General features: G+C 47.4%; 1 protein-coding gene across 2 annotated transcripts in view; it reads right to left on the reverse strand.

Moving 5' to 3' along the window:
* The window catches only part of IGF2BP1 (insulin like growth factor 2 mRNA binding protein 1), a 38,315-nt gene extending 23,672 nt beyond the window's left edge, over positions 1-14,643 (reverse strand). For both annotated transcript variants that reach the window (XM_032616840.1, XM_032616841.1), the window contains exons 1-2: positions 14,469-14,643; positions 13,229-13,289 (exon numbers count right to left, since the gene is read on the reverse strand). In XM_032616840.1, coding sequence (XP_032472731.1) covers positions 13,229-13,289; positions 14,469-14,643 — 236 coding nt within the window. The remainder of the gene's footprint in view (positions 1-13,228; positions 13,290-14,468) is intronic.
* Between the last annotated feature and the right edge of the window lie 287 nt (positions 14,644-14,930).

Genomic DNA, 14,930 nt, shown 5'->3' on the forward strand with positions numbered 1-14,930 from the left:
GCAGCTGGGGGGGAGGAGGGGAGTCCTCATGAACGGGCAATTGAGAAGGGCCGAGCAGCTGAGCGGCCGGGCTGGCGTCGCCGGGCCTGTGCCCCACGTGGGCCGGCCCCTTCCCCCAGCCCCTCTCACCTCACCCAGGGGAAGCTGAGCGCTCGGCCCCGCACCCCGGCCGCTGGGTGGGCCGGGTCGGCAGAGCACAAGGAGGGGGACAGAGGATGTCCCCGGGGGCCCCCTCTGCTGCGGGGCCCGGCGGTCTAGAACGTTCTGCCGCCAGAACCCCTTCGGCGTCCCGACTCTCCCCTGCCCGTCCCACCCGGCCCAGGGGGCCCTGGGCTACGCGCGCAGCACCCGGAGGGGGAGGGGACACGCGCCGGGGGCTGCCGGGTGGGGGTGGGGGTGGGGACCAGGACTTTGCCCTTTGTCTCTCTCTCTCCAGAGCCACCGGCCGAAACCCGACCCCATCAGTGAGCCAGGCAGCCAGCGAGGGGCAGGCTCCCCCTCCGGGGTCCTTTAGTAAATCCAGACCCGACCTCCCCGTGGTCAGGGCTGACTGAGGTGGTCCTGTGGGGGAGGGGGCTTCCCGCCTGCGAACAGGCCTGCAAGCATTTAAGTGGGAACCGGCTGGGGGCAGGGGGCTGGGAGGGGGGCCGCAGAAGCAGAAGGGGAGAAAATGGCCCGGGAGGCGGCATTCCTTGGAGACCTCGGCTGGGCTGTGGGGAGGAGGCAGGACCCGGGCGGGAGGCCTCCCACTGAGAAGGCAGGAACTGAGGCCTGGGAGTGGGGTGGGCTGGGGGCGCGGAACCAAGACGCCTTCCGGGCCTCGAAAAAAAGACCCTCCCCTCCCAGGGCGTTCTGGGAGCCGCTACAGAAAATTTATAATCGAAGAGTCACACCTCCATGCAGAGTAGGGCACTTGTCTGGGGATGCGAATGACCTTCTTTTGTCTGCCCTCTTGGGGTGTCATCAATTACTGAGAGTCTTATTAATAACTCACGTTTACACAGTACTTCAGGGTTTACAATCCACACTCTCCTATGAGCCTAGAACACAGGTTGATTTGAGCCTCTAAACCACAGAAGATTGAGAATATTTTTATTTCCATTCTGCAATTCAAAAAGCAGCTCAGAGAGGTTAAGTGCCTAGTCCCAAGGTGACACTAGCCAGCCACTGTCACCACACCATGAAGCCGGCTGCTGCTCAGGGAAAGGTAACTGGGTTCTCGCTCCTCAAAAACATGTAGGAGCTATGAATTATGATTCTGCAGGCTTGTAACAAAGGTCAACTCTTTGTCCCTTCCTGCTAGGAGGAGGGGGGATGGGAGGGGAAGCCACTCGATCCCTGCGCCCTTCCCCCCAACCTCTCATTTTCCCCAGGTTTGAACCCAAACAAAAGGCAAGGGGAAGGGAAAAAAAATTAGCCCAAAGCGCCAGCCCTGGCACCTAGAGGAATGCCAAAGGATGGAAGCTCTTAGAACTCAAAATAGCTACCAGCTTTTTTTTTGCGGGGTTCATGGAGATGGGGAGGCTTCATATGAGGACACTAGGCCCAGGAAGATACTGACCCCAGATCCCACAGTGTGCACACATCTGGCAGAAGGGCAAACTGAGCTTGACGCCTGAATCCTAAACCACTCAAGTCCTTCTCCACTTCATTCAGCCCCCTTTCTGTGGTTTTTCACTAAAAGCAGAATTCCCATTTCCCACGATAGCTGCCCAGAGAAGGGGAGAATGTTCTTAGTTTTCTTCAACCATTCAAGATTGCCTGAAAATCCCAATGGTGAGAGGAAAAATAATGCAAGGCAAGTATGAAACACCTACGGAGGAAGGAGGCTCAGAGCAGGGAGAAGTTAATGTTGGGCATGTTTTTATTTGCTAGCCTTATGCTCTCCCCCCGGCAAAACATTCAACTTCTCTGAATGTTAGAGATCAGCTATTCCCACCTAAGAGAGCTCAGCCTTGAAGGTAGAAAGGCCTGGGTTTGAAACCCAACACCAGTATTCAAGGTATGACCTTGGCTAAGTTACCATAACCACTCAGAGTTCCAGCTTCTTCTTCGGTGGAATGAAGACTAATGCCTGCAGGGTTCTTAGGATTCAATGAAGGAACAGTGCCTAGCTCTGAGTAGATAGATACTCAATAAACGCTCCCTATTATTTTTTTTAAAGCATTTTAAAAATATGTATTTATTTATTTTTGGCTGCGTTGGGTCTTTGTTGCTGCACGTGGGCTTTCTCTAGTTGCGGTGCGTGAGCTCCTCATTGCGGTGGCTTCTCCTGTTGCAGAGCACGAACTCTAGGTGAGAGGGCTTCAGTAGCTGCCGCACGTGGGCTCAGTAGTTGTGACTCGCGGGCTCTAGAGCGCAGGCTCAGTAGTTGTGGCCCACAGGCCTAGCTGCTCCACGGCATGTGGGATCTTCCCAGACCAGGGCTCGAACCCATGTCCCCTGCATTGGCAGGTGGATTCTTAACCACTGCTCCACCAGGGAAGCCCTGTGCTCCCTATTATGGCAGAAGGAACTCGTCTTTTGACCCACAGCACGTCACACAGAGCTCTAGAGAAAAGAAGATGCTCAATAAGGGAAATTATGGACATCTGCCATACTTACCTGGGGGCCTCTCCCCACTAGGATGCCATCCCTCTCTTCCAGAAGAGTTGTCTTCCCACAAACATCTCCCTGCCTGTCCACAGTGCTCTCCTGAATCCACTCCTATTTTTTCTGCCTGTCCTTCAAAAACACAGCTTAAGCTCACTCAAAGCCTACCTCCTGTTAGTTCCTGAGGTTGTGTGCCTCTCATTGTAGTCTCTTAGCCTCTGCTGTCCCACAGCTTTTCCTGGATCCAAAGTGAAAACACTGGAGGGCAGGAATTTTATCTTGCACCTCTTTTGTGCAGCTCCTCCTCCCTATGTTTCCCTTCCCTGCCCTGAAAAAGACCCAATAATGCTAAATAAAAACCCAATAAATAATCAAATGTTTAATTCAGGAGAGGGGTCAGGCAAAGACCCATTTTATACAGAATGAGGAGGTGGCCACCATGTAAGAAACAAAATTGGTGATCTTTAAATATGGCCAGAGGGAGGTGGGAATGGGGTGTTACTGTTTACTGGGTACAGTTTCAATCTTGCAAGATGAAAAGAGTTCTAGAGACGAACGGAGAGGATGGTTGCACACCACGGTGAATGTTCTTAATACACCCGACCTGTACACTTAAAAATGGTAAATTTTATGTTATGTGTATTTTACTATGTAAAATTCTTTTAATTTATTTCACATTAATTTTAATTTTTAATATAAAAATTTAATTTTAAATTTAGGTGGGTTTTTTTTTGGCTGTGACATTCAGCTTAGCAAAATAAAGAATAAAAAAGGATAGAGGTGGAAACCTAAAAGCTCCTGGAGAAAAATGATCTGATAAATTGTATTTCTTTGCCATCTCCACTCTAAAGACCAAGGTCTTTTGTTTGTTCTTCATTATATTTCTATAACCTGGCAGAGGGCATGTCAGTAGCAGACTCTGGGGCTTCTCTGGTGGCGCAGTGGTTAAGAATCCGCCTGGCAATACAGGGGACACAGGTTCGAGCCCTGGTCCGGGAAGATCCCACATGCCGCGGAGCAGCTAAGCCCGTGCGCCACAACTACTGAGCCCACGTGCCACAAGTACTGAAGCCCTTGCACCTAGAGCCCGTGCCCCGCAAAAAGAGAGGCCACCGCAATGAGAAGCCCGGGCACCACAACAAAGAGTAGTCCCCGCTCGCTGCAACTACAGAAAGCCCACCCACAGCAACGAAGACCCAACACAGCCACAAATAAATAAATAAATACATTTATTAAAAATAAATAAATAGTAGACTCTGAATAGATAAAAATAAGTGGGTGCATGCATACATGTGTGAACGAATGCATGATTAGAAATACCAAGCTTTGGAGCAATATGCAAGCTATCAAATGTCTATACCACGTTAAATATTTTCTTTCATGATTTAGTTGTAAATATATATTTTTAAAAGTAACACCCCACTCCATCTCCAAAAAATGGCTAATGACTGACTGGCAAGAGCCCCACACCCCCAGGCTAAAGTGGCTGACCATGTGAGGTTCTGAAGAGGAGAACAAAGGAACGAACTCGGGCCTAGACAGGCATCATTCCTCTTCTAGTTAGAAGTGTAGGGAATTCCCTGGCGGTCCAGTGGTTAGAACTCTGCACTTCCAATGCAAGGGGCAGGGGTTCGATCCCTGGTCGGGGAACTAAGCTCCCCCATGCTGTAAGGCATGCCCCCCACCCCCGCAAAAAAAAAAAAGTTTAAAGGAAACTACTCAAGATGGTCAGGGGCAAGGGTGGGAAAGTGAAAGAAAGATGATCCGAGAGATCTGTGAGGTTATGAGGTTCGTGAAGATCATTTTATTCCACCTCTTGCCTCCCACAGCTTATTCTGGACAGATATCACTCCACCCTATTCTAAAAAGTCAGCAGAAGCGGCTTTGAATCAAATGGTAATAAACGTTGGGAGGAAACCTCTCTATATAAAATAACTTCAGTCAGCTAGATCTTCCCTTCTACATTAAATAAAAGGTTGCTGGAGTGGACACTCTAGAAGAGTGAAGAGATTGTTCTTCTTAACCCTGCCGTCTCCGCAGCCAACATCCTATTTACATCTCATCCTCGCTCAGAACACACCGGCTGCAGCCACCAACAGCCACGCCTGTGAAGGATCATCTTTGCCCTTTAATTCAGGGTTCTGTCTCCAAATCCTGCCAGAGCAACTGCTCTCTATTACAGTTGGACTTCTCCTCCCAAGCAACTTAGAGACCTGGAGGAGGAAGTGGCATAGACACGTCTAACTCTGAATAGATAGCCTCACCAAGCTTACTCCACCCAACAGCCCCACTCCAGTTCCTCTCTCCCCCCATTTTCTCCTCCTCAGAGTACCTGATGCAAAGGTGACAAGCCCCAAGCAATCCCAAATGCCACTCCAGAAAAGAGGCAACACACATCATTCCACATAAACTAATTGTAAAACCCTTTACAGTAACTGAATAAAGTCACAAGCCTGTTAAATGGCCTAAAACCACATCCGGATTGGAAGCCCTTCTCCCCACCCCACTAAGAGAAGATTCAACCTTCATTCCCTGGACTGAGATGTGGAAAGGGGCTATAAGTCTGTGGGTTTGTGAGTTTGTACCTCTGGGGCAGGGAGGGCTGAAAAAAGCAAGTGGACATCAAAGTGGGTCCTGAGCACCCCTTTGGGGACTGTTTCCAGACCAGGTAGAGAAACTGAGACCACTGTGGCTTTGCTATCTAAGAGGCACGGGAAGGGGAGCCGTGTATGCCGTCACTTCCTCCGCATCCAAGGGTCCCCAACTCCTGAATGCCTACTTTGTTAGCTTAAGCAAGAAGGGAACTTCAAGACAAACATGCCCATCTCCTACCAGATAGGGGAAGCTGCCCATTTCTTCTTCCTCAGACCCCCAAAAGGACTTACACAGTCCCCTTCATCCTGAATTCTTACCACACCTCATCTGCAGAATTAGGGTAGTTCTCCTCTCATCAAAGTCCTACCCTACATGCACTTTTGACAGGAGCACCAAAAGTGTGAAATTTCAGAGAGGAACCTGGCCCAGGTTGAGGGCATCAACGTTGCAATGCATGCTCCATTCTCCTAAGAGGATGGTTAAGAGACAGTGGTAGGGTCCACATCTAGGGGCTCTTGAGGGTTGGTTGCCCTGATGAGCTTCATCTCCTTCTCCCAAAAGGTGGCCTTTCCTTTCAGCACACAGGTGATCAAAAGCATCCTGCACGCAAATCCCCCTCAATATGCCTATCCATCATCGTTCCACATAAAATACACGCCATATTCACAGAAGTGTACCTGAACACCGTACCTGTTGCCTTAGATATATGGCCAAGCTGTTACACACAGTCCAAAGACAGGAGGCACAGGTCCACATGGGAAACAAATAATATCTAATGTGTAATAGCACCAGCTTACAGTTATAAGGTAATGACGGCTCAAGGAGGTTAAGTAACTTTTCCAGTTTCCCAGTCATTGCCTGACTCCAAAACTCTTGTTTTTGAGCACTGAGCTCTCCTGGAGAGACCTTTCCTCCACACTCCTGTAGGATTGAGTGAGGGACCTAGGGTAGGTCATGAGACTCTGACCTAATAATAGAGCTTCCTCCCTCCTTGAGCCTCAAGAATTCTGAAAATTATTCCTGTCCTCCCTGCTCCTGTTGCCAAAGAACTCAGACTCCACAAACAACCTTTACACAAAACAATTTTTTAAAAAATTTCTAAATTCTCCGATTTCTCCTCTTAAAGATTCTAACTACATCCAATCAACTAAACTATCCAATCACACCTCACTTAAGACTTAACATTTTCCATTTCAGGTGGCCAAAACATCTGGATGAAGGACTAATTTTTCAACAGAAACTAATGCAAAATGAATAAAAATTGAAGCCTTCCTTAACCCACTTTTCCTAAGGAAACGGTGAAAGGATTGACTGGAATCCACAAAACAGATACACTGGAGAGGGAAAGAGAAAATGAAGAGAGATCCTCCACTTCTCCCGTCTCCACAACCTTCCCCCTAAACTATGGCCAAAATTCCCACCCATCCTGATAGGTCACTTATACGCCTTTAGCCACCAAAATGCCACTTGTCTAATAATCAGACTTGTCCTAGGGGTGTTGAAAATATCTGGACAATCCAGTCAAAAATTCTTTTACTCATCCAGCTGCTTGCTCTGTATTTCATACAAAAGCAGTTTACTGGTGGGCTCGCCATGCTCTCTGCTCTCTGCCACACGACCAGAACATCAAATCCTGGAAGCCTGGACTTCTGCACTAGGACTGCATTTCTGGTGGTGTTTGTTCTGTATACAGTTACATTTCAGTGTTTCGCAATCAGGTTTTCTCCAACTATATTAAAATGATGAGGTCCAGACCTACTTTTCTCCTGTGATTTACCCATAATCAACACACGTTTTATTTCAGCAGTCTGCATTTAGGGTGAAAGCTTGTTCCAGCCTGTTGTTCCTTCATTCCATGATTATTTATTGCAAACCTACTGGCTGCGAAGGAGAAGCAGGTCTTACAAAGCGGGCTCTGCTTGTTCAATACTAGGATGACCCCTTGGACCCACTAAAAAGTACAGAGCCCCCTTTGAACAAACTCAAGTTCTTCTACTAGAATGCAGTTAACAAACTGGGGACTGGACATCTCCCTGCTGGCGATGCGCCCTTGAAACGGTTTGTGTTGTCACAGGCACTCTCCTGGTTGATCATTTTCTAGCTAAATCAAACTTTTATCAATAACCAAAAAAGCATACATTTTGATTCCACGTTTTTTGAGGAGAGACCTTTTCTTATTTGTTTTGACAGACATTTAAAAAGGTGTGGACTGGGCCCAGGTGGAAATGGTATTATGCAAATTTGACATTAACATGGAGTCAAACACTGGCTGAGACCCTGAGAAAGATCTTCAAAGCCTCACCAGTGGCCAAATGGAAGACCTGTTGTCAATCTTTTACAACATAAATAAAACCCATCGTAGAACCTCTGGTTACTATTACTCCCTTTGTTATTGTTTCAGTCAGCCTTTGGAACATGGGGACACACAGTCCATCTACTGAAGATTACAGATTATGCGACGCTGTTAACTCTCCAAGGTTCTATGCCCCATGGCCAAGGGGCCTCAGCTTCTGGGAGAGGGCAACAGTTAACATGGACTTCCATTTTCTCTCCACCTCTCCATCCTTACTTTCCCCTGACCTGCTCTTTTCCTCCCTTGCCTGACTCTTCACTCCACAATCACCCTCCAGCCTTTCTTTAGCTTTTGCCTTAGAATGTAAAGGGCTTGAGACAGCGCGGGCGCTGGAAGGTCTGCACCGCGGGGCCTGAGACCTCTCCCAGTGGGGAAGGCTGGGGAAGCCGCGGCGAGGTTTGGTATCTGGGGGCTCCCAGGACGAAGGCGAGGCTGTGGGCCGGCGCGCCGCAGCCAGGGGTCTCGGGACCCTGGGAAAGGAAGCCCTCGTCGGAGACCCAGGCCTGCGGATGTTCCCGGGCAGGGGCTGGTTCAAAGGCAGGCGAGGGCCCCTGCGCGGAGCGGGCAGAGATTGCGAGGCCGGGGCTGGGCTTGGTCTGCGGCAGGCGGGGAAGGGCAGCGGGGCCGGCGCGGGCTCTCCAGGAAGCGCCTCCAGCGCCGCCGCGACTTTCTCTGTTTTTTGAAAAAGCGAAGGGTAGGCAGGCAACTCCGAAAGCAAAAATCGCCTTGCCCTGGGCTGAATCTACCACCCGTCTTCCAAACCTGGTGTCTGCGACCCCCTCTCCCGTGGGTCGCTGTGCGCCTCTAGCCGCTCCTCTTTAAAAGGGAAGCGGGCAATCCACCCCAACCCCCATCTCCCTCCCTCTCCCTCCCTCTCTCTCCCTCTCTCTCTCTCTCTCTCTCTCTCTCTCTCTCTCTCTCTCTCTCTCTCTCTCTCTCTCTCTCCCTCTCTCTCTCCCTCTCTCTCTCTCTCTCTCTCTCTCCCTCTCTCTCTCTCTCTCTCTTTTTTTCTCCCCGTCTGGAATTTCCAACCCAGGACTAACTCGTCTGATTTTTCCAGTCTCCCCTGCTGCTTTTTTCCTCCTCCTCTTTTCTCTCCCAAACACGCCCATCCCAAAATCTAAGCTGCACTTTCTGGAAGGCATTAGCCACATTTTAAGAATCTTTTAAGAGGATGGGGAGCGAACAAGACTGAATTTAAATTCTAACAGCTGGCAAAATGTCTGTTCTTCAAACGTCTTTGCTTCATACATTTATTCTAATAACAACATCACCAACACTACCACCCCCCCACACACACGAAAATCAACACAGGTACAACCAATACATATCTCTTCAACACAAAAACCCTTAGACTTCTACAAATAGCACTTAGGTCTCCCTCTTTTCACTTAACTAAAATTTTAATGTTTTAAAATTTTATACTCACTAGCCAATCTCAATGGTATCTTTGTCAACTGGCTGTTACACATTATAGAATAAATAAGCTCAAAAAATAAGCCTTAAAAGTACCAAACATAAAATATGATTCAAATGACATATATTAAGGTAATTTTAAAAGATTAGAAGCTCTGGACCTTTGAATCAAGATTCTTCCAATGGGAATGTCATGTATTTTGTCTCTAAAACGTAATTACAAGAAAGAATGTTTTGCTCTTGTTCCAGCAAAATCTATGCCATTAAAACACTTGTACATTTGAAACAGCTAACTATACTTTGAATAAATTAGTGATGGGAATTACAATTCTTCCCCCTCTTTACTCAAAAGTTCTCCATCTGGGAAACCACTGGAGTAAAATTTCATCTTTCTACTTTGGGTTAGAAAATAAAGTGTTCTGGAAACCTACAACTCTTCCAAAGGATAGTCATATACCACTGTCTTTAGGAAAGTCACCTTGAAATACTGAGCACTAAATAACAAGTTAAAGATTTCTCTAGCAGTGAAAAAAACTTAATTTATGAATTTGTATACATTTATTTTCTAGGTGAAAATTAAAATGGGTAAAGTGAATTGATTTCCACCTTTCCTCCAAACAGCGCAGAAAAATTAAGAATCAACTTACTTAAAACTCAAAAACTTGATATAAGTAAGAAAACCTTTTTACTAAAAGTGTCACAAACCGTTTCTACTTTAAACTTACTAGTTGATTATCTGGTCAGACGTATCTTTCAACCATAACCACTAAAGCAAAAGTGCCTGCAAGTACTCCCACCCTAGTACTTGTCCTCCTTTATAGTTGTTTTTTAAAGACATTCCCTTGTTTCTTAACAACCCCCATAATTAATTTTCAGCCCATAAGAACAATTTTCCTTAAAGGCAAACCCATTTCTGAAGGCAAAATTCTTGTCTGTTTTGAAAACATTTAGTGATCCAATTATTTCTTCAGAGTCTCCGCAAATCACTTAAAAATACTTTTGCCACTTACGAGACATCCCTTTGCAGAGATCTTTGAAGCAACTAACTTCAGAAAATTAAACCATAAAATCAGAATTAAGTTTGAATACCTTCTCTTCTGAGAGTTCTCACACTTAGAGGGCTAGGAGACCAATTTTTGTGTGCTTTTTGATATTTAAAAATTTAAGGGAAAGTGTTATTAGCCCACCTCATTTTAAGTCAGAGAAAACAACCATTAATCTGCCTAAGGAAATCAAAGTCTTTAACTTGAACACATTTCACCTACAGAAATGCAGTACATCTCTTCACTTCTTTTCTTAACAGCAACAACTTTTATTTTGCTGACACCAGTGGACAGGAGGTATGCTATCTTTAGGCCACATTCCTCTAGAAAAAGGCACACACAGTGGCAAATGAAACAAAAATTTAATTCCCTTTTAAGGAATTTTCTCCCCAAATACCCAAGCCTCACTAACATGATACCGCCTCTACCTTAACTACTCAAGTGTCTTAAAAACAAACAAACAAACAAACATACAAATCCTTTCCACAACTGTCTTAAAAATGCTTTTGGTTTTCCTCCTTTGTCCTAATACTTGACAGTGAATATATACAAATTCTCAACAATAAGCTGAAACTCTTGACCAAAATTCCAACACTAACTAAGAGGGTATTTGGGAAGGTGATCTCAGAGAAATTTAACGCCACCCATTTTAAAAATTCCACTTAATGTTTTCAGTTTTTCAACTTAAAGTTCAGTCTCTTCTTGAGTTCTTAAAAAGGAATAAATTATATTAAGCAATTAGATACAAGGTTAAAACAAAATATATTAATACTTCAAAATCAGTTAGAGTTAACTGCTAAAAAATATTTTATCATTTTCTTGATAACCCCCCTCTTAAAAAAAAACAAAAAGAGGAACATTTAGGTTGCCAGGTTTTTATGAATCTCTTAGAAATGTTTAAAAAGTCATAATTCATTTGCAACTGAGTACATCAAGAAGAGTTCTCCTCTATTTTAAACAGTAAAAACAATATATATATATACACACACACAAAATATATATATGCACCATTGTTCATTTTGCTTAAAATATATTAGTCATAATTAATTAACTAGTTCCGGTTCTATACATCATGAGACTGAAAAAGCCAGGAACAAACCAACTGAAGAAATACTTTCAGACAGACTAAAAACACATACCACAACATGCTTCCTCAAAGAACGCAAAATGATAGAGAGCAAACTGACTTCATGAAAACAAACTTTCTTTTTTTAAATCCTAAAACTTCAAAAATTGATTCATTCTAGAAAAATGAAGTGCCTCACCACCACTCAGAAAAAAATAAAACACAACTGACTCAATGTTTGTGCTCAAAAATTATTTCAGGAAGGGGGGGAGAATACACAAAAGATTGAATATAATATGGGTGTGGAAGGGAAGATTTTGTACCCACTCCTCACAAACCCCACCCCTTCCCAACTCAAAGGAGCCTTCAGTAATACATTTTGGAGGGAACAAGGAGCCTAAAAATGGCTTTAAAGCAAGCAGATGGCTTAGGGGAAAAGATCCATAAACACTGTGCACCATGAAAATTAAAATATAAATGTTTTGGGTTCCATTTCATCACATTTTGCTATTTTCTTATCACTTTATTCCCTTTAAAATTTAAACCATCCTTTAGAGCAAAAGAAAAAAATTCCATATATTTCAGAATTCCAGTTATTCTGGTTATTGTCCATCAACATGTTTCAAACACTTAGCTTTCAGGTCAAATATCCACTATCTTCTCAGTAGATCTACTGATGTCAGTGTACATAGTTCTCTCATTCCCATCTCCAGGAAATGCTTCCAAATAATAAATAAGACTTTTTTTCTTTCTTCCGATTTTATTGTCTCTTTACTCCTAACTCTAATTGCCTTTCCAATAACAGAGTATTTCAAGCACTTGAGGTTACATCACAAGCTCTATAAACATAGTTACAAGCCATATTGATCATCTATAGAAACAATAGTTCCAAGTTACTTAAATATCTCAAGCTAAACCACAGAACAGATTTTTCTCACATTAAACTTTCTAGACTCTCTTAACTGCCTTCAGAAAAACACAGCCACCCACCTGCACCTTCCCACCCAGAAAAGGCCAGGAACTATTCTAAAATGTAGCAAGTTTCCAGTTGAAATGAGGGGAGAAAGCGAGGAGAAGATCAAAGACTTACTGGAGGCTGCAACATGAGAGAAAACTCTGCACTGTCAACATGTTTAAAGTCAGGTCTGAGAAAGCAGAAAGACTGCCCTTATACTTCCCAGACAGAGTTCAATGAAAGATCTGAACCATGAATCAGCTTTGGGGATAACATGGTAAGAGTTACTCCCTTTGGGGAAGTGAGGATAGGAAGGTATTGGAACACACTCTCTCTTTCTCTCTCTCTCTCTCTCTCTCTCTTTCTCTCTCTCTCTCTCTCTCTCTCTCTCTCTCTCTCTCACACACACACACACACACACACACACACACACACACACACACACACACACACACACACACACACACCCCCATTCATCCAGGGAGTTCTAGACCCTCCAAAGAGCCCCAGCTCACAGCCTGAACACAAAGCTCTCACCCCAGATGGTCGGTCCCCTTGCAACAATGGACTGAAGGAGTGGGGGTGGGGGGCTCAGAAAGGATAGTACAGCCAAAGTATATTTGCAAAATCCAGTTGGGAGGGGAGGATGTGTGATGGGAGGGACTAGAGATAGCTGTCTGTGAAAAAATAACGTCTTTGCCTGTTGCAGAAATATAAATAAAGCACAGAATTCTTTGGGGGGCAGGAATTCATTCCACTTCCCCTAGGGAGTCAAAGGGGACCCCCTCCCAATCCACTTAAGAATTATGGTGAGGGAACGGGGGGAAAAATAGTCCTGCTAGAAACTTGCTGAATGTCCATGAGTCTCAACTCTCTAAAGATTTTTAGCTTCCCCACAAAAATGGTCCCACACACCTTGAACAAACTCCACAAGGTTCCTCCTCTATTGGTTTTTCTCGCTTTTACTTCTCCAAGTAACATCTCCTAGCCCACCCCAGCCTCAGCTTTTTTTTTTTTTTTTTTTTTACAAGCTGTAAACCACCCATTACAAGATCTTAGCCAATCTTCCCTCCCTGCCCCCAACATCCGGAGCTGGGGGTGGGAAGGCCAGTAATGGGTTTCTTCCACTGGAGACACTATGGACCCCTGAACACAGCCTCTCAGCGCCCCCAGGCTGACCCCCTCCCCAGAGAAGAGCTCTTTCCTACCTTTGTTTTTTGGGGACGGAGTGTTCAATCTCTAGGCGTTTTCCTTGCAGCTCCACTTTCCCTAAAGATTAAATTGAAAAAGACAACATGAGAGGTTGGACGGGGGGGGGGGGGGGGGGGGGGGCAAAAGGAAGGAGAAATCAGAGTAATTCAGGAGTTACTGGGATTTGAGATCTTCCTAGGAATCCAGGTAGTGGGTTCCGCAGCCGGATGCGAAAAGGTCGCCTGGGGAATGGTGGACTCTCTATATTCATTACCGTGTTTTCTGAATTTTTGTTTTGTTCTCTCACTGAGGTAGCCGAGTAGTGGACGGCTCTGGGAGCCGGATCTGGGGGAGGTGCGAGGGCGTCCGTCCGTGTGGGCCGGCTGCCTTTACGGCTCCCAGATGTGGGGAGAAGGGGCCGAGAAAGGGCTCCCCGTTTCTCCCAAAGTCTGTGGCGGGGGGTGGGGGTGGGGCTGCAGAATGAAACTTTATTTTCCTGTCGAACCAGGGAGAAGGGCTTCGGGCGGCGGGGTGGTCACCTGTCGGGGCCGGCCGGGAGGCGAGGTCCGGGGGAGGGGAGCTGGGCCCCGCGGGGAGGGTCCCCGGCGGCCGCCGCGCGCGCCTCTCGGCCCAGCCTGGGCGTCTCGGGAAGCAGCATGGCGACCCGCCGCCGCCGCGCCACCCCGCTCACGCCCCACTTTCAAATCAAAATGGCTCAAGCCCCGGGCCCTGGGCGGTAGGCGGGACCCCGCTCCTCTCAGGTCAGGCCCGAAGGCTGCCGTCCCCACGGAAACCCTGGAGGTCGGGAGCGGAGCGGGGACCCCTTCCCAGCCCGGAAAGGCCTACGGCGGAGGAAGGCGAGGGGGTGCGCACGGGGTGGGGGAGTCCAGCCTCGGACACCGAGGGACTGACGTAGGGCGCCCAGACAGAGTTCGCCTCGGTGGCGAGCCCCCCCCAACTCCTGCCAACAGGGGCTCCCGCCCCGTCGGTTGGGGACTAGGAGGATCACCTCACTAAAGCCTCCAGCTCTTCATCTCGGGCTAAGAGGAAGGGGCAAGGAAAGACAGATATTTCCGCGCGAGGGGCCAGCGAGGGGACGCAGGGGGCGTCGGAGAAGGTGGATGGGCGTCGGTACCGAGGCCAAGCCCCGCAGGCCGGGGGCAGAGAGGAGTTGGCGGGCAAGGAAATAAGAGGAGCAGGTCCCCGTTGTTCAGGCATTTCGCGGTGCTTTTTCCGGGGAGGTGGGTGCACTCTTACCGGAGAAAGTTTCGATGGCCTTCATCGCCCAGTGCTCGTCGGGGCAGTCCACGAAGGCATAGCCGGACTTGACCAAGAACTGGCCGCTGTAGGAGATCTTGTGCTCCGCAAACACTTTCTCCAAGTCCGCGGGGGTCACGCTCTCGTTGAGATTGCCGATGTACAGCTTGTTCATGGTGGCGGTCTCGGGCAGGACGCAGTCCTGGGCAAGGCCGAGCGGGCGGGCGCGGGCGGCGAGCCTCCTAGGCCGAGGCGGGAGGCGGCGGCAGCAGACGCAAACTTTCTTTGCACCCCACCCCTGAAGTTGTCCGGAGCCGAGGAGGGGAAGGCGGCCGGAGGGCGCGCAGAGGTCGCGGGAGAGTTCGGGGAGGCCCGGGAGAAGTGCCCGCGGCGCGCTGGGAGGCGGACGACGCGGCGCGGCTCCTTCCCTTCTGTCCGAAACCCCTCCAAGCGGGCTGGTGT

This window comes from Phocoena sinus, chromosome 20 (assembly GCF_008692025.1).
Source record: "Phocoena sinus isolate mPhoSin1 chromosome 20, mPhoSin1.pri, whole genome shotgun sequence".
Lineage (NCBI taxonomy): Eukaryota > Metazoa > Chordata > Mammalia > Artiodactyla > Phocoenidae > Phocoena > Phocoena sinus.